The sequence below is a fragment of the Suricata suricatta genome, chromosome 6 (genome assembly GCF_006229205.1).
Source record: "Suricata suricatta isolate VVHF042 chromosome 6, meerkat_22Aug2017_6uvM2_HiC, whole genome shotgun sequence".
In the NCBI taxonomy this organism is placed as follows: domain Eukaryota; kingdom Metazoa; phylum Chordata; class Mammalia; order Carnivora; family Herpestidae; genus Suricata; species Suricata suricatta.
Genome location: NC_043705.1, coordinates 137,486,906 through 137,510,559, shown reverse-complemented (window position 1 = coordinate 137,510,559; position 23,654 = coordinate 137,486,906). Strand labels below are relative to the sequence as shown.

The 23,654-nt window shown below is 42.2% G+C and overlaps 1 protein-coding gene across 1 annotated transcript in view; it reads right to left on the bottom strand.

Annotated features, from left to right (window-relative positions):
* Window positions 1–3,089: 3,089 nt before the first annotated feature.
* The window catches only part of DNAH5 (dynein axonemal heavy chain 5), a 210,698-nt gene continuing 190,133 nt past the window's right edge, over window positions 3,090–23,654 (bottom strand). Inside the window, exons 71-78 of the mRNA XM_029941285.1 lie at window positions 21,300–21,519; window positions 20,025–20,230; window positions 19,156–19,359; window positions 16,906–17,121; window positions 14,913–15,125; window positions 12,674–12,826; window positions 12,017–12,248; window positions 3,090–3,886 (exon numbers count right to left, since the gene is read on the bottom strand). Of these exons, the coding sequence (XP_029797145.1) occupies window positions 3,735–3,886; window positions 12,017–12,248; window positions 12,674–12,826; window positions 14,913–15,125; window positions 16,906–17,121; window positions 19,156–19,359; window positions 20,025–20,230; window positions 21,300–21,519 (1,596 nt within the window). The 3' untranslated portion in view covers window positions 3,090–3,734. The remainder of the gene's footprint in view (window positions 3,887–12,016; window positions 12,249–12,673; window positions 12,827–14,912; window positions 15,126–16,905; window positions 17,122–19,155; window positions 19,360–20,024; window positions 20,231–21,299; window positions 21,520–23,654) is intronic.

The following is a 23,654-nucleotide window of genomic DNA, read 5'->3' as shown; positions in this document are numbered from 1 at the left end:
TCCAAAGCATTCACCCAATCTGGAGGACCATATTGTGCATATAAGTGCACCATTGGTTTACCCTTAAGAGGCATCATTTTGATGTGTTGCCGGGGGCTACTCATCAGCAGTCATCAGTTGCATGATATAATTTTTAAAAATCACTCTGAGTACTTGGAAGAGAAATGTATTTAAAATGTAAAAGTAATTATGGACCTCACTGGGGCCAGACACGGGTGGGGAGGGGGGAAGTATTGCAGATTTAGGGGTGGGGAGGGGAAATAATGTCTCCAAGAGAAAATTGCTCCAAGAGAAAATTACTTAAGATTTTTGTGCCGTAAACTATAATATCAGTATACATTAACATTTCTGATTTTTTTATAATTCTACACTTTGAACAGAAATTAGCACTGGTAAAGATATTACTGATGCTCTGCATTTCATCTACACTGGAGAATCCTGAAAGCTACTTAACTGTAACATTTGTGGTTTTCTCCTCATGTCTCCTATTGTTGAATTCCTTACAAGACGTTTCCATCACAAACAGCATTTAACACCAAGCAGTCCTTCACACCCCAGTGACTTACAAACATGATTTCCATCAGCCACTACTCTGTGGCTAGCAGCAGTCAAACAAGGCTTGAAATGTCATTTAGGAAGCAGCCCTCCTCAGCCCTCCACTCCACTGGGGTTCCTATCATCCTCCTTTCTGACCCTGTGCTCATTTCCTCTTGTTAGGGAGCAAGAGAGGGGTCCCCTGCACTTGTGGGTCTGAGATGCTTTCCCTTTCTGCAGATATAAATTTAGATGTCACCTTTCCAGAGCTGCCCTTTCTTGTGGCCCCATCAAATTAGGTCTCTGCAGGGAAAGAGCGTCCCTGGTGGAGAGGCAGCTCAAGAACACCCTGGCTGTGGTTTTGCTGTGTCCCCTGATGGGGATGTGGCCTCGCTGATGCTGGACTGGTTCCATGCTTGCCAACATTCCCTTACAGAGAAGCTGAGAGAGGCCGGAGGTAAGGGGGATGCGATGTAAGCCCCACGCATAACAGGTTCTAACACAGCAAAGTGTTCTCTTTTGCTCCATTCTGGAAGGATCTTATTGCACAGAGGAGGTTGCTGGCAGCACAGGAGAACCAGAGGACCAGGAAAAGCCAGACAGTGGTTTGCTTTGGCTCAGGGAAGCTCCTTGCTGCTGTTACATTTTGTTTCCTCGGTCAAAAATAAATGGAGACGCTGCAGTGTGGCTTCTGCCTGCTAATCTACGACACCTGAATAGCCGGGGTCCCCTTGCTCCTCTCACTCAGGACATCCCGCATTTCCCTTCATAGCACTACACCCCCAATCTTCATACCTTCTCTGTCCCTCACACACGTGTCATATTACATAACCACACACGTACCTGAGTAATCACTTATTTTCTGTGTCTGGTCTTCTTGCATGAAGTCCATGAAATCAGGGAATGAGACCATTTTCTTTCCCCACCATTGTTCCCCCACTGCATGCACCAGAGTGCCTGACACACAGATAAGAAAAATTATTTTCAATTTTTAATATTTTTTAAAGTTTCAAATTTTTTTTTTCTTGAGAGAGAGACAGCTCACAAGTGGGGGAGGGATAGAGAGAGGGAAGACAGATCTGAAGAAGGCTCTGTGCTGACAGAGTGGGGCTCGAACTCATGGACCGTGAGATTATGACCTGAGCCAAAGTTGGATGCTCTACCGACTGAGCCACCCAGGTGCCCCAAGAAGTTTTGTAAATAAATCAATATGGAGATGGAGATGATGAAAGCAACTGCCCGGTCACTCTGCAATGGTACCAGGACACTCACTGTGCTTTCTCTTCATGCAAGAAGTTGGCGACTCCCTCCATTACCCGGAAGATCCAGTAGGCTGGCCTTCCCTTGCCCCCCTGATTCAGTAGATGCTGAGAGCCCTTCGGCGGATGAGAGGTGATGGAGGATTCAGCGACACGTCTTGTTCAATTAGTCCCAAAAAGTTTCTAGTTGTGTTCATGGTGTCCTTTTCTACTCTGTGTCTCAAAGGTTTGTTCATACACCAACAGGACATAACACAAAATTAGATGAATTAGGCATTTTCAAGTAACTTGGTAAGAAATTGGTTTTTAAAGCTTATTTCTAGATACTCAATGGCACTTGCCTCTTTGCTAAGAAATAGCCATTACAATTCAGACACTCATTAACAGGTTTTTCTTAGTTCACATCATTTCCACTATGTGTTCTTCACAATAAAGTGATTGTTTTTACGGCAATTCACACAATCAACTGGTATATGTCAATTCAGACCAAAAGAAGCTGCTCAGATGAAAACAGTATCATCCAAGATGGGTAGGCATCACCTGGACCCCCCAGGCCTAGCTCTGACCATAATTGGCATAAAATGATTCTTATTACAGAGCGAGGCCCCATGAGAGGGACCCACACCTGTCTCCTCACAGCCCTTCCTCCCTATGAAACCCTTTATCACCAGAAACATGAAGTTAGGCAGACCTGATATGAGCCAAACGTTTGTAGACCACAATCCTAATTTAATACTAACCAAGTTTCCCAGCCACTAAGTTATAGATGAAGCATTTCCTGCTTTATAACCAGGATTTAAAAGAGAAATATATGAAAAATTCCTCAGGTAGCATTTTCTTCATTAATCAAAACCCATGTGGCACCCCCACACACCATCTGACTTGTATCTTTTGTCTGTTTCTTCCTCCAGTCATCACACCTTTTCAAGTCAGCCTGATACTTTCCTAGCTGTATCTTCCGCTCCATAGTACGTGTTTACCATTTGCAAGCTAAGAATCCTTCCATCCTGTTTTTCATGGCTGCCTCACACTCCCTAATTTCCCTAAGCACAGGCTTCCTATTGAACATGTAGGGTACTTCTACTGTTTTCTGTTATTAAATACATTTTGATATATAATTTATTTCAGTCTTTTAAATTGTTTTCTCGGAATAGGTTTCCAGGAGAGACGAGGATCGAAGCATTTTTATGGTTCTTTCTGTGTTTGGTTATATAACTGTTTTACAGAAAGAACGGGTTGATTTTCATCACTCTAGGAGCCCAAGTGCATCCCTTTCACAAACCCACCAAGACGCGCTTTCAGCTTTAATGTTTTCTATTGCAACAAATATCAGTTCATGTCTCATTATTAATGATCAGCAGGGTTGAACATTATTCTATACATTCATTCTATAGGATTACATGGATTATCTACTCTGTTCACATTCTTAATCCATTCTTCTATTTCTTTCCATTTTTAGAACAGTCTTTCCAATTGGCTGCTTTAGCCATGAAAACAAATCTCTTAGCCTGACCTAAATGCAAAAGGCCCTGGAAGAAAATCAGCATAAACTTGCCTTGTTACCTTATGGAAGGGGGCTGTCACCAGAACCACATTAGCCTAAGAATAATCCCTTCATTTCAAGGAAATGTCCACTTGACCTACTGAGTCTTTAAAGCTGAATGTATTACTGAGGATTTGAGGGCTGCGCATCATTAGGAAGTTGTACATTTTGCTTTTCAATCACCAAATAACTCTTCAACAAACACAGTGATTGGTTATTAAGGATGAAGCAGGTTACATGTACCTAAGCATCCAACAAAGGAGTAGGGAAAATCTAACCAACTCATGAACTACATGGTCAACTTGATTTACAAATTGTCCAGCACTCACGGAAAAGTAAAGGTTAGGATAATTCGGATCCTGCATTGTCTGAAGTATTGGTGGGGGGACACACCCCAGTTACTTGACATCACAGAGCAGGGCAACCCCCCGGAGCACCCAGTGTTCAGGGACCTGGGCCGTCCTGAGGTCCACAGCGGCAATGTAGTTCAAGTCCGTTCGGACTGGCTTCTTGTAAATGGGACAGGAATAAAACCGAAGATCTCTTAAAGCTAGAAAAAAAATTCATAAAAAAAAAAACTTGGTGAGTTTTTAATTTAAGCAACCCAAACAGTACAGAGCCAAATTTGTGCATTCTACAGATCATTTCAAAGGTTTGGTAGAATGAGAGAAATTCTTTCTGAGGTCAGTCAATCCTTAGATGTGAAGCAGACACAACTGCAGGTTTCCAGTGGGTGGGATGTCTTCAGGTTTACGCTGCTGGCCCCTTGTGCCTTGTCTTGTATAGTAACCCCTGCCCACGTGCTATGGCCATGAATCTCCAGCTGTTCCTTCCCGCCTATCAATTCACCATGCCCCCCTCCACTCTTTCTTCTTTACTTCGCCACCAAATCTCATGCGTGCACACTCTCCATTTTTCCTTCATGGCTTGCTTTTGGCACAAGGCACCTGTCACTTCTAATCAGAGGTCCGGCACCAGTGCTCACTAGTGTTTTGCTATATTATAATTATTATCTCAAAATACTGCCTTCAATTCTCTGTCATGGTCTGCTACATTTGAAATCACAGGACAGAGGATGTTGCCCACTCCTATCACGGGCTGTGGGCTATCCATGAGTGCAGAGAACAGACGTGGCTGAGAGGCAGAGGGCCATGACACAGTTCAGCTCCTGGAGACGCAATCTATCCTTTTGGAGTAGATGAATACAAGGAGTTCCCAAAACTACATATGCAATGAAAGGCAACCTATGTATGTCCACCGTCCAAAGATCCTTTCTAATGCATTCATCCCTAAGCAAAGACTCACTCTCTCTCCAGTCTTGGAAATCCCATGATCAGGGACAGATTCTGATCTTAATGGGGCTTTATACTCATACAGTGGAGGGGGAGGGGCACAGAGTTTTAAGAAAGAGTGACTTACAAATACTAAATTGGGCTTTGGAAGAAGCCTCTGCATTGAGTAGCCTTGGAATTCAAGTTGCGTCAGCTCCTTATTAAATCTACACTGCTCGCATAGTTTATCTGCACATCTCAAAACATCCATCTCGGGAAGCAGTACATCATTTCCTCTTCTCTTCCAGATTATAAATTGTTTCAGCACAAACACTATGTCTGCACCCATCCTTGGACTTCTCTGGAAGGCCAGCATTATGAATGACCCTCACAGGAGCACTGAGATGAAAACACATTTAACTAAAGAGGATAACGTTGCTTTGGTGAATTTGTGGGACACACGTGGGCACTGAAACATGGCAAAAGTAATTCCCTACATGCAATGTTAATATGCTGAAGTTACTGAATTTATTTCCCAAAACTAACTTGCTCAATAATTTATCTTTTTCTAACAAATTACAAAAGCAAGCTATCTGAAATTCTTATTTTTTGACCCAATAAAATAGACAAACTACTATAACATGTTTTTTACTTTTTAAAAGTTTTCTTTTTTTAACGTTTATTCATTTTTGAGAGAGAAAGAGAGAGCACGAGTAGGGGAGGGTCAGAGAGAGAGGGAGACACAGAATCCGAAGCAGGCTCCAGGCTCTGAGCTGTCAGCACAGAGCCTGATGTGGGGCTCAAACTCACAAACCGCAAGGTCGTGACCTGAGCCAAAGTTGGACGCTTAACCGACTGGGCCACCCAGGTTCCCCATGCCATGTGTTTTTATACCTCCACTATAAATAATTTTATTGAGAGAAGTTAAACACTTGAATATGGTCATATTATACAGAAGTTTCAATATAAAGTAAACATTCGAAAGCAGTGATTCTTAACCAAGGATTATTTTACTCTTGGGGGCCATTTGTGAACATCCGGAGACTTTCTGGTTATCACAGCTATGGGGCTGATAGTGGCATCTAGTGGGTAGAGAACAGAGATGCTGGCAGCACCCTATAATGCACAGGACCACCCCTCCCGACAAAGGGTATCTGGACCAAAAATGTCAATAATCCCAAGGTCGAGGAACCCTGTTATAAAAAAACTCATAGATATTTTATAGTAATTTAAAACTATGTGTTTGCTTAATCCCATGAAATTAATCATTAGAAACCATGTAAATTAATGTAACACCTAATTCTGTAACACCTAGCCTTTAAGTCTATGTGTTATTTTTTAAATTATCATGAGAATATCATTTGTAATAACTATTAGGCAAATATATGAAAAATTCTGATGAAATAAGTGAGTGGCAGTGAATTCGCAGAGTGTAGTTAATACTAATAATACTGAAAGGTAGACTTAACTCCTTTTGTCCTGAGATCTGTAAATATGTAATAAATGTTAAATATCATTCTTCTTGATGCAAATTTGGCTAACATCATAAATCCTGAAGTCACCCATTGGTGACTCACATTTGAACCAGATGATAATTATAATACTTATACCTTGGGAAGTATTTGACTACTTGGATTTTAAGCCCAAAAGAAAAGGACAACTGGGGGGGAAATAGCATTCTTTTCTTAATAAGCAGGTGAAAAACAATTCTCTGATATATTTATCCAATTTTATTTATTTTTAATTGCTTCAGAACTGATGGTGCTCATGCCGAGTCACAGCATGCGGCAAACTTCTGCAGCAGGATTAGAAACCACCGAAAATATAATTTCATAGTCAAAGTCCTGACAGACACTGAATAACCACATAAGCACATGATTCAAAACCATTAACCCTAGTTAGACAAATGACTTTGAAGACAAAAATACACATTCCAGGTAGGCAGAACAAATCAGCTGAACATGTTTAAAGCCTCGGGGTTCCTGATGGAGGAATGGAGAAGAGAAACTGTCTAAATTGGTGAGCTCTATGCTTTAGGATCCAAAAGCTTCTAATAACACACCTTGAGGGAGTTTTATTTTCTGACTATGCCACTTTCCTCTCTAGCCTACATTTTTCAAATGCTAGTGTGTCATTATATCCTATGTTTCTTCCAATATCCAAAACAACCAAGTCACATAGAGATTCCCTAGATCACCTTTAAGTCATTCCTTTATTCAACTCCTCTTCACGAATAACATTTAAGTGATTAAATAGTGCACTCTTACTGTATTTCTCTTCATCCCTCAACAAACATGTGAGTTGACATATTAATAATAGTAATCATAACAAAATTATTTATTGTATGATAACTCTATGCTAGACATGGTTGGCTTAATGCTCTTAACAAACTTAGGGGGTGGGTACGATTATTAAATCCATTCTGCAGATGAGAAAACTGGAACAGAACAAGGTGAGCTCTCCGTCCAAGGTTACAAAGCTGGAGGCGATAGGATGAGAGTCAGACCTGGCCAGAATGGCTCAGAAGCCTGTGCCCTGAATCTCACAACAGTTGGGACTTAATATGTGTGTGTGCCTACTTCTATGTCTTTGCAGGTAGACATAGAATTGGAGAAAAGTAGGTGAAAATGAATTGGAGATAACTAGATACAGCATATTTGAGACTCCTCCAAAGCCGCACCACTAAGTAGTAGGGTGATGAAACCGGAAATGCAATCCAAATATCCAGGCTTTTACTCTGAGAACATGTGCCCCTCCAGCCGGCAGGGGAGGCGACCACCTTTAGTGCGCAGCATGCAGGGGGGAGGCCACAGGAAGAGAGAGCTCTCACCCAAACAGGCACTGGCTTTTTTTCTGTTTCCTTCACCGTGTACCTGAGAAAAATGAACTCATGACGTCAAAATGCAAAGAAACTGTCCTCATTTAATGTTTGTTTATTTTGAGGGAGAGAGAGAACAAGCAGGGAAGGGCAGAGAGAGAGGGAGAGAGAAGCCCAAGCAGGCTCCAGGCTGACAGCACGGACTTAAGACTCAATCTCACAAACCATGAGATTATGACCTGAGCTGAAACCAAGAGTTGGGACAGGGTGCTTAACCGACTGAGCCGCCCGTGCGCCCTTTAATTCAGCCTTCATTTTGGAGCTTCGTCTCCAGCAACACAGAGACCCCTAAATGCATAGCCTTATGTAGAGCACCAGCCACAGGAACTGCCAGAGGTTTGCCTTCATCCTGCAACAGACAGACATGATTCTGACACCGCTCTGGCAGCCGGGAATCATAGGCAAATTACACACACCTCTACACCTTCATCCCCCATCTACAAATTAGGCGTGATATACCTTACAGAGTTGTTGTAAAGACGAAGTAAGTCAACATATGCAAATGGCTGGCAGAGGATAGCCTGGAACGCAGTACACACCCAAGATGTGTTAGATTTCTCTCCTCTCTCTTTCCATACGCACACGTGTGCACACGCCCATGCATGCACACATGTACACCCATGCATCTTTTCACTGAAACATATTTCCCAGACTTGTGTTCCTCACGACGTTAACTGAGTCCCAAGTTTACACACTAAAGGTGGATTAAATGCCAAGGGGCTCAAGAATCAGGAGGTCTCCGCCTTCTGGTCACCCCATGGGGCTGTTCCCACCCCCAGCCCTATATCTGCACAGTGCTGGATCAGGATGGGTCAAAAGATATTCCTGGAAAAATCTTTCACATTTTTCCTTATTATCTACAGAGATCCTGAGACCCTTCTCGCCCTACTGGCCAAAGGTACATATGAGTCTTGCTTTGTTGCCTCCAGTGTTCTAATCACCATTTCCCATCATCTTGGCAACAGCACTGAAGTTCATGTAGAAGCATTATCCTATCTATATGGTCATTTATAAGGAGACATATCTTTCCCGTATTTGCCTCTTGTCCACTTCCTTTGAGGGCAGAAGAGCTTAAGTTGATATGGAAAGCTTTGCCCTTCTGGTGAATTCCGTACTCTTTGGGTGACTTTCTCATGATGTTCTAATAAGGAACCCGAATAAAATAAGCATCTGGGGACACATTACTCAATTTCTAAAGTCAATAAATACCTAGACTTCTTTTTAAGATAAACTAGTCTTGTATGGAAAATTCAATGATGAATTATTTAAACTGAAAGTTGCCCTTCATGTTAACAGGGGAACAGTTTATTATAAGAATTTTAACTTTAAATCACTGTGGTTTTGGAGTGTCCTTTGGTCACTCCAAAGTGATGCTATATCTCTTTATCTCAATTGGAGCCTTATTCACTTATCAAAACTAAATGAAAATTAGATTTGTAGTATGAAAAGAGCAATGGAATTTTAGCTTTTCATCACTAAAAAACACTTGTCCGGCATCAAAGCTATTTGGCAAAACAAGTCTGCATCAACTCCTATTGAAATCAAAAAATAAAAATAAAAAGAACAAAAGTTTTTGTTGTTTTTCAGTGCTCTGCAATTAGTCACATTTTCCTTTGCTTTTTTTTTTCTCTCTTAACCTGCTGCTAGTGAGCCTCACCGCTGACTAATTCCCAGCAGGGTATGTACAATTCTTCTATAAAAATGTGTTCTTAAATAATAAAAAAGTGCCTGTGTTATAAAATTATTATTTTATTAATACCATGCTGAGATGTTCCAATGGATTTTTACCACTTAGCCACAAGAGATATAAAAGTAACACCTAACTGAATGTGAGGAAGATTTTTCTTTTACTTTCTAAGGGAAATGTTTTTGCAACAGGTTGACTAGATCCAGTGATATGATAAAGCAACTTTTCTAAAATACTAATTTTGGTCAAAAGAACACTGAATTATTATTTCTCTAAAGTAACCACGCCCCCAGGTCTTCACACCACCCAATAAACACGAAGCCGCAAGCAGCCCGTGCGTGCCTGGGCTCAACCAGACGTGTGTGCCCTGTCGGATTCACTTGGGGGATGTGGAGCAACACCATGCATCAGGGACCATACGGAGCAGCTTCCTGTTTCTTCCCTGATGCCCAGCTTTCTTCACCAGCTCCTCTTCCTTCATGCGCCATCCTTTTGTTCCTCACACACAGTGTACCCATTGCTACCTCACGCATTTGCACCCTCACCTTTGCCCCCGGAAGTTAGCAGGGCTGCCCTCCATCACCTGAATCTTGGCCCAGTGTTCTCCTCAGCGGGCCTCTCCCCAAGCCCTTGAACTATATGCTCCCTGGCACAGCATGTGTGTGTTTTCTTCATAAAAAAGAGCTGTCTAAAGCCAGTATGTACATGTATAGTCAATTGTCATTATCATGGGACTTATGTATGTAGAGGCTCTGTGAACACGGATTTAGCAACTACTGAGCCACTGCTCCCACGGGAAATACAGACAGGGCCGTTTCCTGTGACAACGTTTTTGTCAACCCATCAATACAGAAGCTTATTCTAGGTGTGTGTTTGCTTAGACATATCTTTCTAATAGATATTGTTGATTCACTGGCATTGGACTCATGGCACTTGAACTCACGCCTCAGGAAAGCTTGTCTAACACACATATTTTCTCCATAAGGCACATCACAGCCTTCTTGCGCTGAGAAACACCAGAGAGTACTTCACTCAGCATCGTGCCTGAGCCACTTTCAACAGCACAAAGGACAAAAACGTGAAAAATGTAATACTACATAGACCACAAAAAGGACACCTGTTTACAGTATGAGTGGAACAGAAGGCAGGGTGTCACCTTATTCAACCTCAGGTGGGAACATGCCTGTTGGGTGACTCACATTTTTTGCTACTTTGTGCATGCCTGCAAACAACCAAGCCACAAGCATTACAGACAAATTTTCAAGTAGAGGTGAATTCATACGTACAGAATCCATGAATAACAAGGATCAAGTGTATTTGCCTCTCTTTTGGCTGCGCTTCCCTCCTTGACCCTGGGTTCCTTAAGAACAGGGATTCTGCCTGGTCCTTTTTCACTGTCGCATCTCTAGCACCTGAGTAGAGGATGGCAGATGGCCAATACCAGCTAAATACTCACCGACTGAGCGAGTGAGCTAAGGCTAGTTGCCTCTGCCAAGAAAAGTCTATCACCAACTCCTCTTCCACTCGTTCTTAGCCTCAAAGCACTTCTCAAAAGCAATCTCCACTAACCTCGCAGGCTCCCCGAGCATCCTGAGTGTATCTCTAACATGTGTCAAGTTCTATTTTAATTACTGATTTACTGGTAAGTCTCCCTCACTAGAGGGAATCCTTTATGGACATGATCTGGTTCATCATTATCTTTATGTCCTCTGCACCTAAGATTGTGGCTGGCATATATTAGGCACCCAGAAAATATTTGCTTAAAAAAGAAATATTTGTAGTTTGTAAACTCTCTTCCCTTGACCCATGTTTCCAAATGTGATATTTATGTAAGTGATGGGGATACTAGAACCTGTCTTTCCAAGAGAAGGTGTCTACTTCTTACTTGTTTAAAGAAGAATCTCCTGTGTTTTGGTACTTCCTTGGGACCCACTATCATGGTCACCTCCAGAGTGTATGGCTTATAGGGATCCAAACATTTCACCACATACATGTATACCTACATCAGGACATCATGTTCTACACCTTAAGTATATGCAATTTTTATTAAAAAATAAAATAAATTTTAAAAAATGAAATAAACAGGCAATGTTCACGTGTGGGCTATTGCTGAGGAGATATTAGCTGAGTGAAATATAACAACAAAAACCCCCAGAACATATCAGGCCAGTGGTGGAAACCAGTTTAGGTATTTTTAGACTTGTCAAGCAGAGCTCTTCAAAGTGGAAAACCATGTGGGCTTCATAGATGTGCTATGTTCACAGGCTGAAATATGAATCTAGCATTTTACCACCAGCTACTGGGTGAAGCCAAATGTCCCTGAATTCAATCTGGCTTTCCCAACCTGGCTTAACTCTCCAAGCTGGTAGAGCCAGCGCCTCCAGTGAGCCCGGAGCGGTCCTGCCGGGAAAGCCTTCCTTCCACCACTTGCCCCACCTCATCCTATCTGTCCTTCCATGCCCTGTCCGGACCCTGCTCCTGAGACCCAGCCCCTGACCCCTTCTTCCCACCCCTGCCCAGCCCAGCCATGTTCCTTTCCTACCATCTAGTAACTTTTGCAAACACTTGCTTCCCCTATCTCATCAGCTAATGTTTCGTGAGTATCCATATATACTTTACCTGTTTTAGTAGACACGAAAGAACTATCTGGAACCATTGCCTCCCTGATAACACTCAAAAGAGTGTCTAACAGTCAGTAAGTACTCATTAAACATGGGTGCCAATGTGAAGTTGATAAAATAGTAAAATCCTCCTGATGTGTTAGCAAGAATAATGAGACCTTGTGTATGTCACATTATCCGATCTGATAATGCCCACCGTCCCTGAATGCGTGAGACAACTTACCGTTGTTTTCTGCATAAATCCTTATGACAGGCATCAATTCAAAGAGCACTTTTGGTTTGGATTCGATGAGTTTCATGTTCCTCTTGTCCCAGCCTGCACCTTCCAAGTATAAGCCGTAGACATAGACACCCTCTGTGGGAGGCGCAGAAATGTCATCCTTCATCCACTTGGTGACCTCATTGCAAAGCACCATATTGTCCAAGGCCCAGCCTTTGTTGGCTCGAGTTATTTCCTACTCGGGACAAGAACAAGAGCGAAGGACAAAGGGAACAATTAGAGGTTTATCTTAACATAAAGAGCATAACAGTGATGAAAGTGGAACCCCAAACTACCCTAATTCAAAGGAAGTAGAATTGTACTTAAAAAGTTAAAAAGATTCTCTCATAAACAATACCTGTGTCCTAATTTAAGCACTTACGCTTTAAAAAAGAAATGTCAAATCATATCAAATATAAAGATGCCAAGTAAATACTTTGAAATTCAAGCTAACAGCCTGAGAATGAGTTGCTGTGTTTACTTTCAGGACAATGTCATTGCTGGGGCCAAAGAGAGACAGTCATTCTCTGTCTCATTAGAGTCTTTAAAACTATACCAGCAGAATAAAGCCTTGTAGAAGAACATCTTAATGACTCAACAGGTGCAAATCAGAGCTCTTACCTGGCGCATTGCAGTTAAAAATCCCTGGGGGTTAAAAAAGCCTGTCATCCAGAAGCAGTGGGGTCGGCCATTGAACACCCAAGAAGTAAACTGGCAGTTTCTTTCTAGGAGCTCAGTAAACCAGAAACCCAATGTGCTTGAAACCCACGATGCCTGAAATGCATACATTGAGAGAATGAAATTTTGCTGTGTAACTAGCCATGTTCACAGAAAACAAGATTATGAAATATCAATTTCACTTTTAGACTTCAGAAGTCCCTAAGATGACAGGAATGTCCCTCGGGTTCTGACATTTAAGTTTTCAAATTATCCTTCCTCCTTACTGATATTAAGATGTGATAGAATCAGCTAAGCATCGCATGAATACCCAATCAATTCAGCGCTTAGTATGCTATCCGAGGTGTCTGATGTCAACAGGATCACCTTCCGCTACAAATACATTCACTGTCAATTCTGCTATAAAGTAATTCAAACAATTAAGTTACATAGGTTTCAACAATTTTTTCCTCAGGTTACATGTTTTCCCCCATCGGGTCACATTTTTAATAGATAACCATAAAACAGGGCTTCTATTTACATAAACATGCTTGTGGTCTCTTTAAAATATATTCTGTGGATGATAAATCATACCTTTCTCCACCTCTCATTTTTAATGAGGCACACAACTGTTATTTTCTGAAGTCCTTGTCCCTTAGAATGAACTTTTATTTTCTCTGATGAAGGAGCAGAAACAAAAACACAGGTCCCTTACCACCATCAAGTTAATCGCATTCATTGCCTGTAACACACTGACTGAATTCACACGTGGAACTTTTATTATTTCGGTGGCATGGATATGTCCTTAAGTGTTATCAGCAGCTGCACTGGTAGGCATCTCCAAATCATGTTTTATATCATTTTACCATAATTGGAACGCTTTATGTATGAATAAATGTAGTGATCAACCTGTGTCGGTAGACACCACTTGAATTTCAAATTCCTAAGAACTAATGTGCCTATTTTTCAAGAGATAATGAGATTCTAAAGACTGATAATAAGCTGAATAGAATAAAAACCTGTATAAAAAGACCATAATTTTAAAATTAGGTTAACGCAGTCTATCCTATGTTTATAGATGTGTTAACTAAGAGACATGTGCTTATACGACATTCGAGGTGAGGGCAGAGGGAACAGTCTATGAGAAGGTGCCTCGTGGCAAGGATCCCCGTGCCAGAACCTTCTAGGCGCTGACCGAGCAGAGAGAGCTGGTTTGGTGGGGACTGAACCTGCAATGGCCACTGACCAGGAAGGTTCTCCCTCTGTCACCGGCCAACGAGGAAAGTCAGTCCAGATAGAACACTCTCTGGCTTCGGGAATAAAGTCATTAGAGGTGAGGACAGGATGGAGTCTGGTCAAAGCAGGTCCTAAGGCCCTGCATGAGATATCAGAGTCTCAGTGGCCAGTGAGCCTCTTCTGAGGGAGGCTGCCAGTCCTAACCCTGTCATGTCTAGCCTTCCCATTTACCTGATCAGCCTTTAAAAGGCCAAGAGTCCAGTGACTGCATGACCCAATCCCATCTCTAGATGCTGCCGTACACTCCCCCACACCTGGCCCTTGCTTCTTGCCCTCTCAAGTCGTCCTGCCACACCCCCAGGTCTTCCCAGTCCCCCACAATGCATGAACTGCCTGACAGAGACACTCAGGTACTCCTTTCATTTCTCCAAGTAGACAAGTCATTGTCTTGTCATTTAGCACAAACACCAGCACATGATGGGTAAGCATATTGTTAAATCATTATCTTGTTGCCTGGAATAGGCTTGCTCCCATATCTCCAGACAAAGCAAGGAAAAATGTTTCTCGTTGGTATGTGTGTGTGTATAAACACTTCTTTCTATAAATCTAACATCATGGGCTCTGAAGTCCAAGGGAGATTGGGTTTAAATTCTGATCCTTGGACTTCTTAGGTATGTGATCAGGGGAAAGACTTAGCATCGCCCAATTTCAAGTTCTTCACCTGAAAAATGAGGGCAATAAAATGCAGTTTAAATAAAAAAAATGCACACAAATGGCCTAATAGAGTGCCTGATACGTGGGTGATGCTAAATAGTCTCCTTCCCTACCTGCCATCCCAAAATCAGGCCTATAAGGGGATTAGTCCCTAAACAAAAGAACCCATTTAAGTACATTACACTCGAAAGCTTTCCACCTGCCAATTACAACAATCAAGTGATTGGCAGAAGGAGAGTGGACTTAAACCTACTTTCTTCCACTGAGCAGGAATTCTGGCATCAAACATGCAATTCAGTGCGTCGCGTAGGTTTTCGCTCATGATGGTGGTGCCGTCGATAGCGAGTTTTAACTCGGTCAGGGTGCCGCGGACCAGAGTCAGGAGCCTCTGCATTCTGTCTATCTCCTGCCTGAGGAAAATGTTCATGGGCTGGAACGGCCCCATCTTCAGCAGCCTCTCTTTCACCTGCCACGGAGACATAGAGCGCGTGTTAAAAATGTGACGGCTACTAATGCGTTTGTAACTGGTACCCTGGGGCTGCTGAAAAGACCCCAAATCTTACAATCCCATCAATAGCAAGCTTTTATTTTTTTCTCTGCCAGAAAACAAAGAGGAAATATAAAAGGAAACATCTGTTAGATGACTGGCCAATTTTTCATCCCAGGCAGGAGAGAACAGGCGGCCATTCATTCCCAGTAGAATAGAAACACAGGACCACAACCACACAGCCTTCCAAACAGCAACTGCACTTACCGGGAAACATTCACTTACCTGCCCACCTAAGACTTGCAAACACACCCACACACACACACACACACAAGCAGACACGTACACGGGCACAACCATTCTGCTGGCTGCTTCAAAAGACTAGGTTTCTGTTTTAAAAGCTTTCTGTTTTCCATCAAAGCATCCATCCATTCATCCTCCATCCCACCCACCCCGCTGTCCATTTCCACCTTACAAGTATTTATTGAGAATCTTCTATGAATCGATCAGCTACCCTGCTGGGTTGTGCTGCTTTGTCCTGAGGCAGCAGTGACAAAGTCAGCAAAAGGGAGCGGACGCTCCTAAACCCCATCACTCACTGCCATTATTTATGTAACAGTTATGATATTTTTAGATATTTTTATTGCTTCATAAATATTTCAACCACTGTTAGAAATGAATGACCTCTTTCTTGATACCATAATGAGAGGTGCTTATGAAAGCTGATAAAAGTATTGATTTTCCCCAAGCAAGTGATCAGTTTTATCCAGGGGAAATTATTCCCATGGCAATAAGTCCTTGAGTTCAGTCTATAGTACTAGCAATCAAAATGGCCTGCTTTGTGGAAAATTACAGGATGCTAAAGAAGCAAAATGCTGAGGTTTCTGTTGGGAAACCAGGTAGCAAAGGTCGATATATAAAGGGATGTGATGGCCCTGTGACAAAAGGGTCACATGGTTAGTGCGGGTCATCTAGTACGATTACATGGAAAGTAAGTGAGTTGCCTGTGCTTGTATCCAAGATTTAAAAATGTCTTCAGGTAAATCTCTTCACTAACATTTGCTAAATTGCCTAAAAAATGTACATTCCTAATCATAAATTTTGCTTAGAAGTTACGTACATATGAAAAAGACAAATTAACTTTCAAAACCTGTGAAGCTGCAATGCATTAATGATTTGAATACAGGCTCTCTGAAATTCAGAAGGCTGGGATTTTAAGGTGTGCATTACATTATATAACTTTTTTTTAATGATCAGGTGCTTGGGGAGCCTGAGTGGCTCAGTTGGTTGAGCATTTGATGCTTTATTTCGGCTCAGGTCAAGATCCCAAGGTTTTGGGATTGAGCCCCATGTCAGGCTCCGTGCTGGGTATGGAGTCTGCTTGAGATTCTCTCTCTCTTTCTCTCTCTCTCTCTCAACTAAATAAATAATCAGGTGCTTTACTCTAAAAATACATTACTTTCCTTTGTACAAATGCAAGGTGATGTACCTCAAGAGAAAATTCCAGAAAAGCAATCCCAACCCATTGGTGCACGCTTATAACCTAGTTATGAACATGAACATTCTTGTCAGGTTTCTTTTATCATTTATATTTTGAAGTGATTACATTTAAAAACTTGCTGGTTCTTCAGGAAGTGAGTTTTTAAATATTTTTTTAATTTCAGAAAAATCATTTTTGGCCCTCCTTCCTTATTCCCTGCTCCCCCAAATGGACAGACACATCCACAGCTGACGTCTTGTCAGGATGTCATCAACTCACTTCAAACGGGCCATAGTCTGGGGGTAACTTGTCCAGCATATCGTCGGTGAGCCGGGCCACCACAGCCTCCCGGGTCTCATCCCCTCCGCCAGAGCTGTCCTTGGGTTGGATGCTGAGGATGGTGTCCAGCACGTCCTTGGCCAGCTTGCTCTGGTAGGTGATGTCGGCGTTGGGGTGCAGCCCGAACACCTCGGGGCTGTCACAGGTCGGCAGGCTCTGCCAGCGAAAACCCCAGGGAGCCCCGAGGGCTGACATAAGCACGCGTGAAACTATACTGTCTTCAGAAACAAATGTTTTTATTAAGATAAGTAATCCAACACTGTATGTCAACTATATTCAAATTTTAAAATAAAGAAAGAACATAAAATAACCCCCCCAAAAATATAAGTGTTTGCATGATCTCTTATTTGTGTCAGACTACAATCTCAATAATTTCTCCAGAAAAGAATCAAAAGTTGTCTTCAGAGAAGATGAACAATGAGAAACCTAATAATTTCATGGTTCTTTAATGTCTGTATCTCAGGCAAATTTAATCAGAGATACTGTCTTATTTTAGAATATGTGAAATATAAAAAAGGGAGCTACAGATTAGTATTTTGTTTTCTGAAGGTCCAACTTAATTCGAGCCAGTCATTTCAATAAATGTAGCATAACTAACAGTTACTATGTTTTTTAAGATGCCAGAAAATGACAGTTTTAGCAATTATGACCCAAAGAGGCTGCAAGTGGGAACTGTACTCTCCCAGGGAGAAAGACGGGGCCTAGGAACAGAGAGGAATTTCAAGAGCAATCAAGTCCAAGAGAAAAGCAGAGACATAAGTAAATATTAAAAAAGAAAAGTTGGGGGGGGGGCACCTGAATGGCTCACTTAGCTGAACATCTGATGTCAGCTCAGGTCATGATCTCATGGTTCGTGGGTTCAGGCCCCGCATTGGGCTCCGCACTGGCAGCTCAGAGCCTGGAGCCTGTTTCAGATTCTCCCTCCCTCTCTCTCTGCCCCTCCCTCTTCTCTCAATAAACTAAAGAGAGAGCAAGAGACAATCAGAGGCAGAAAAAGCAGGCAAAGAACTCAGCTATTTGAAAGAAAGAAAATACACCAAGAATTTGATATTTATTTCTACGTTTGAACTATATCCTAGACTTTATTACTGTCTTACTCATATTATTCCTGCAATCTCCTCCCTTATTTTATTCCTTCTAACATAATGTCATATGAACAGCCTCAAGTTCACTGGGAAATGAGGTATATGTGAAGGCATATCTAAATTTATACCTTCATAGGCACTTTCCTATTCGGTGCTGAGGATTTAAAGTCATTTATTGTAGAGTTAAGGCAAATACCCTTGCTGATGTGAATTAGTAAAAGTATAGAGGTGATAATGTATGAGAAACTCATTACATACATATATCACGGAACCTCTAAACGTACGAATAAATTTAGCCTTTTGGGGCTATCGTGTTTTAGTTTGTCCACTTGGAGATAAACCATCAATAGATGCAAAAGAGATTTCTAGATACTGATCTAAAGAGTCCAGGCAGAATGCCAGAAAATGTAGTTACCTCGATAGACAAATCAGACCTCTTCCCCCAAATTTCCAGTCACAGTCCACCTTATTCCTTCTTAGAGCAGTAGCCTTCAGCCTGGGGAGATTCTATCCCCAGGGGACAATGTCTGGAGACATTTTTGACTGGGTGGGGGTGTTACTGACATCTAGTGGGGGGAGGCCAGAAATGCTGTTAATCGCTCCACCCGGGACAGGCCCCACCAGAGAATCCTACCCTGAACGTCACTGGTGCCCAGGTTGAGACAGGAGGTGCTCATGCAAAGCGGTTACTGAAGATACTTGGATGCCCTCCACTGGGCCAGGATTAAGGGACAGACGTCTCAGGATGAGTCGAGGTGGCCTCGTCATCACAGGTACCTGACGTCTCAAGGTGGAGAGCTCCAGGGAATTTGTGTGGTTTCCCTAGTTCCAAGTCTGCCCAGTCCTTCATCTCCCCCCAAAATACTCCTCACTGAGGAATAAATGAGAAGGCAGAAGGGCATTCACACAAAATGCACACTCAGAACAAATATAAACATTTTAACCACGAGGTAAACATAAACATAGGAAGAAAGCACCTACACTGAAAGTATGTATCGCCATTAAACTTTACTTCTAAAGCAGGATTTGCAGAGTAAACAAATATCACAATGGTCAAAAGCCTGCGGACATTGGCTCTATGCATAAAAGCCTGAAGTTGACCAACCTGGATATATTGGAGATAGCTATCCACGGTGTTGCATTTGGGAATATTATATCCTTGGTAGAAGCTGAACTCTGATCCAAACATAGTTTCACTGAACCAGACCTTAGCAAACGTGTTCAGCAACCTCTTATCGTAGTCATCAGTGACTCTGCCCCCGTACTGGATCTCTCCGATCATGTAGCAGACGGTGGTCCAGGAGACGCCCTGGGGGAATGTACGCAGTAGCTGTGTACAACGGACTACGGTCTCATCGCGGCTTTCTCCGCCGAGCAACGTCTATGTATTTGGGGTGACCAATGTCATTTGTTCACGCTTCGTCGGTAATGTTACAAACACAGGAAGAAAATTACATAGACAAGCATGGGGATGACTCCGATCTCACACTCGAGACTTAAAACAGACCCCGTTGGCACATATGCTCTCATATCTTAATTTCAACAGGAAAACAAAGATTGTTTTTGAGACTACTGAGGCAGCTCTCTAAAAGGCACATGCTTCAAAAGTAATCTAGACTTGAATTTCCATATCTTGGGATCTTAGAAAATATGTTTTCTCATCTGTTTGCATCCACCCGCCCCCCACACACACAGGCCTTTTCAAGTTGTCTTACATGTAATTTCAACTTGGCTTTGAGAAATACAAATAATTACAACTTGGCTTTGAGAAATACAAACAATCAAAATGGGTTCATTTTTTTTTTCATCTGAAATCAAGAGGCAGGGGCGACCCAGCTGCCATGACGTAGAAATACGTCTGCAAGCCCAGAAGACCGTCACTCTTCCAGGGCCAATCCCAAAGCTGGACAGGCACAGGAACCTGAGGCCCATGCCCACGACGGCCAGTGGCATGAGGTGGCGCACACAGAGTACCTTTTTGACATCCATGTCGTCTAAGTGGTTTTGGATGAACTGCACCGTGGCATTGAAGTCGGCTTGATTAAATTCATAGGGGATGTTCCACCCCAGGGGACCGAACTTCCTTCTCTCCTGGACTGTGGAGTGCAGGAAAGCCACGGCATACAGCATGGGCTTCCACTGCGCCATGGTGCTCACGTCCAGCAGGTCTTGGCTCACACCTGTCATGGTCGGTGGGGTGAAACGATGCATTGTCACTCACACATCTTTATGTTTTTGTTACATTTATACATTATTAACCATTTTTGTACATTTCTGATAGTAAACTTCACTTATCTTCAATTATTTTTATCACATTCAGGTGACAATTATAACTTAACCTTTGGGTGTCCAGATGGTATTTCTCTCTGAAATATGTGAAAGAGACTAGGGGAGGTGGTTGGGGGCTTGCTAGCATAGATCAAGTTCCTGCCAAGCTGATAAGGTACAGTGGGGGTAAACCATAGGTGCAAGAATGATGGCAGTGAAATAAATACTACTGCTATTGCTAAAATTGCTACTACTAATAATTATGTTATTATTATTGTTTTTATTATTATTACTTGGAGCATGTACTCAGGTTGCATTGGACTTCTGTATACACTACTAACAATTTACTATTAATTAAAACAGTGTACAGAGAAGCCCACCACATGCTGAGTATATTCCCCAAAAAATAACTATAATTATTAGATGGGTGTGTATATATATGCATATGTATGTAATTGTACATTTTTTATTTAAAATTTTGTTTCACTGTCCTCATCCTTCCATGTCTACTTTATCCCCTTGTTACCTTGTACGTTGACAGAAATTTGAGCCTTATGAGCAACTCCAAAAAATCCTGCAGACTGTTCAGATGGCTCCAGGTAGTAGAGGCAGGTCATAGCTTTAATTTAGCCTCTCCTCCTGGAAGAGGTTACTTTACATATGGAGCATGAAGACCATAAATGACAAAAATATGTTAACATAAAAAAGCAGGTGTCTAGTTGGAGGACAGCACCGGCCAAAGCAGAATAATGTAGAGAAACAGAAAAAATATGAAGCAGATAATCATGAGCTCTGAGGCTCCCGCACCACAAGGGCATATTCCACAAGGAGTGTGACAACGGGTGCTAAGCTCCCCTCGTCATGTCAAGTAATAGTACAGTCTGACGTAACTCTACCATAGCTAATTGTTTTTATAATTTCTTTCAGAAAACAACCGAAGTACAAAAACTCCTGTAACCTTAGAAGTATTCCTCAACTCACCAGCATATGTTCTTTTCAGTCCCGCCCGGAGGCCCTGTGGAGGCTCATTGGTAAATTTAATGGACATCTGAAGGAGCGTGATGGGAAAGTGCTTGTGAACTTCCGTGGTCATCCAGAGGCGGAAGGCACCGTGGACGACCTCGGTCTCTACAATTGTGTCCATCAGCTCAGCCATGAAATCGAGCCCCAGATGGCAGTTCTGCAGAAGTGCCCATCCCCCCTAGGTCCACAGGAATAAAAGCAATTAGGCTCTTTTGTGTTTCACCCAGAGATTCAAATTAATACGTTCTTTAGAAATTGAGTAATTAAAATTTAACAGAGAGGCACACTAACCACTCAATTAATCCAGATAAAATCTGTGGGTACGATAATGTTTAGTTGGGATACGTGTATTTTTTCTTACTCCACAATACACCAGCATGCTAACCGCAGTGATACTATATGGTAGGAGTTGTGAAAATAACCAGTGAGGTTAGCAGCCCTGCCACTTACAGATGGTCGGATGAAAACATCCACTTAGCTCAGCCTCCTCCCACTTTCCATGAGAAGTACAACAAAGGGACGTTTTTAAAGCCATGTACCCTTAGGGACAAGGACAGTGAGGGTGAAGACAACATACGTAACATTTAAAGCAGACTCAAGAAAGCTGAACCCTCAAGGATTCCGGGAAACCTAAGACGTAACCTGATTCATGCCACATAACTCCAGACACTCAAGGGTAGGTGCTCAGATGTTCCTCTGGGAACGGGGGAGAAGACGGGCTCACACAAGAGCCTCTGCTAAAGAAAAAGGGAATAATGATTTTCTTTAGGGGGCAAAATAGGCAGAGTCCAGCCTGGAGGACAGCTGCACATGAAGGCTTCTAGGCACTTCAATGAAGACAGGTGAAAGAACGCTTACCTACTCAATTTTGAGACCTATTGCCTCTCTTCTCCCATGGAGTTCCCAGAATACTGGAAGCAGGGCATATACCCTCTAAAGAGTGGAAGAAACTTCTCTGGGGAACCTGATCACTCTAAGGACAGGAGCCTTAGAACACAAAAAGCCCTACTTTTGTATAAAACTTTATGAGCATAAGAATATTCCTTGTATAAAGCAACAGAGGCAATAATTTAGATCACATAGTAATAATTTACTCACTAATCTATAGAATATTTTTGCTAAAATGATCTATAATATTCAGATCATAATCTTGAGTTGTTTTCTTGACTCTGTAACTTCGGATCCTTTAGATTTGACTAGTACAGCCTGAGCTATTTCTCTTACCAAAAAACAAACCGAGCACCAAATCTAGAATCTTAGTATAAAACTGATTGCTCTGGAATTTCACACGTCCCCTTATATTTTCTTGAGGAGTATATAGAGCTGCTGAATAAGGAAACTGTTGTTGTTCCCTTGGAAAATGTAATCGGCACTGTTCACAATTTTCTAAAAGTTAAATATAAAATTAAATAACCACAGATAGAGTTGAGCTGGCCTCTCTCAGCCGGCATGCAGGGTAATCTGGGAACTTTGCTGTTTCAACCCTCCTCAGGGAGTCCGTTGCCGAGGCTGTTTCTTGGAAATTGCCACATTTGTATTAAATGTTTTGTGTTCTTCTTACTGAGTAGATCATCCATGTTGCCTGTCATATTGCCTAAAACCTTCCTTTTTCTTTTTTTATTAAAATTTTATTTATCTTATATTATCCTTTTTTAAAATTTTTTTATGTTATTTATTTTTGAGAGACAGAGAGAGACAGCATGAGCAGGGGAGGGTCGGAGAGGGAGGGAGACACAGAATCTGAAGCAGGCTCCAGGCTCTGAGCTAGCTGTCAGCACAGAGCCCGACGTGAGGCTCGAACCCATGAACCATGAGATCATGACCTGAGCTGCAGCCAGAAGCCGACGCTTAACCGACTGAGCCACCCAGATGCTCCTATCTTATATTATTCTTAGGTTTTGGGGCACCTGGGTGGCTCAGTTAATTGAGTGTCTGACATCAGCTCAGGTCATGATCTCGTGGTTTGTGGGTTCAAGCCCCACATAGCTGTGTGTGCTGACAGCTCAGAGCCTGGAGCCTGCTTCCAATTCCATGTCTTCCTCTCTCTCTGCCCCTTCCCTTCTCACACTCTGTCTCTCTCTGTCTCTCAAAAATAAATGTTGAAAATGAAAAAAAAAAAGACTTTATGTTTAAAGTAATCTCTATGTCCAACATAGGGCTTGAACCCACAACACTAAGATAAAGAGTCACACACTCTACTGACTGTGCCAGCCAGGGCCTCTGCCTCAAGCCTTTCTTACAAAACTTTTAAGAACTATCACCCATGACAACTTATAAGCATACTACTACTAATAAAGATTTTTTCTTTTACTT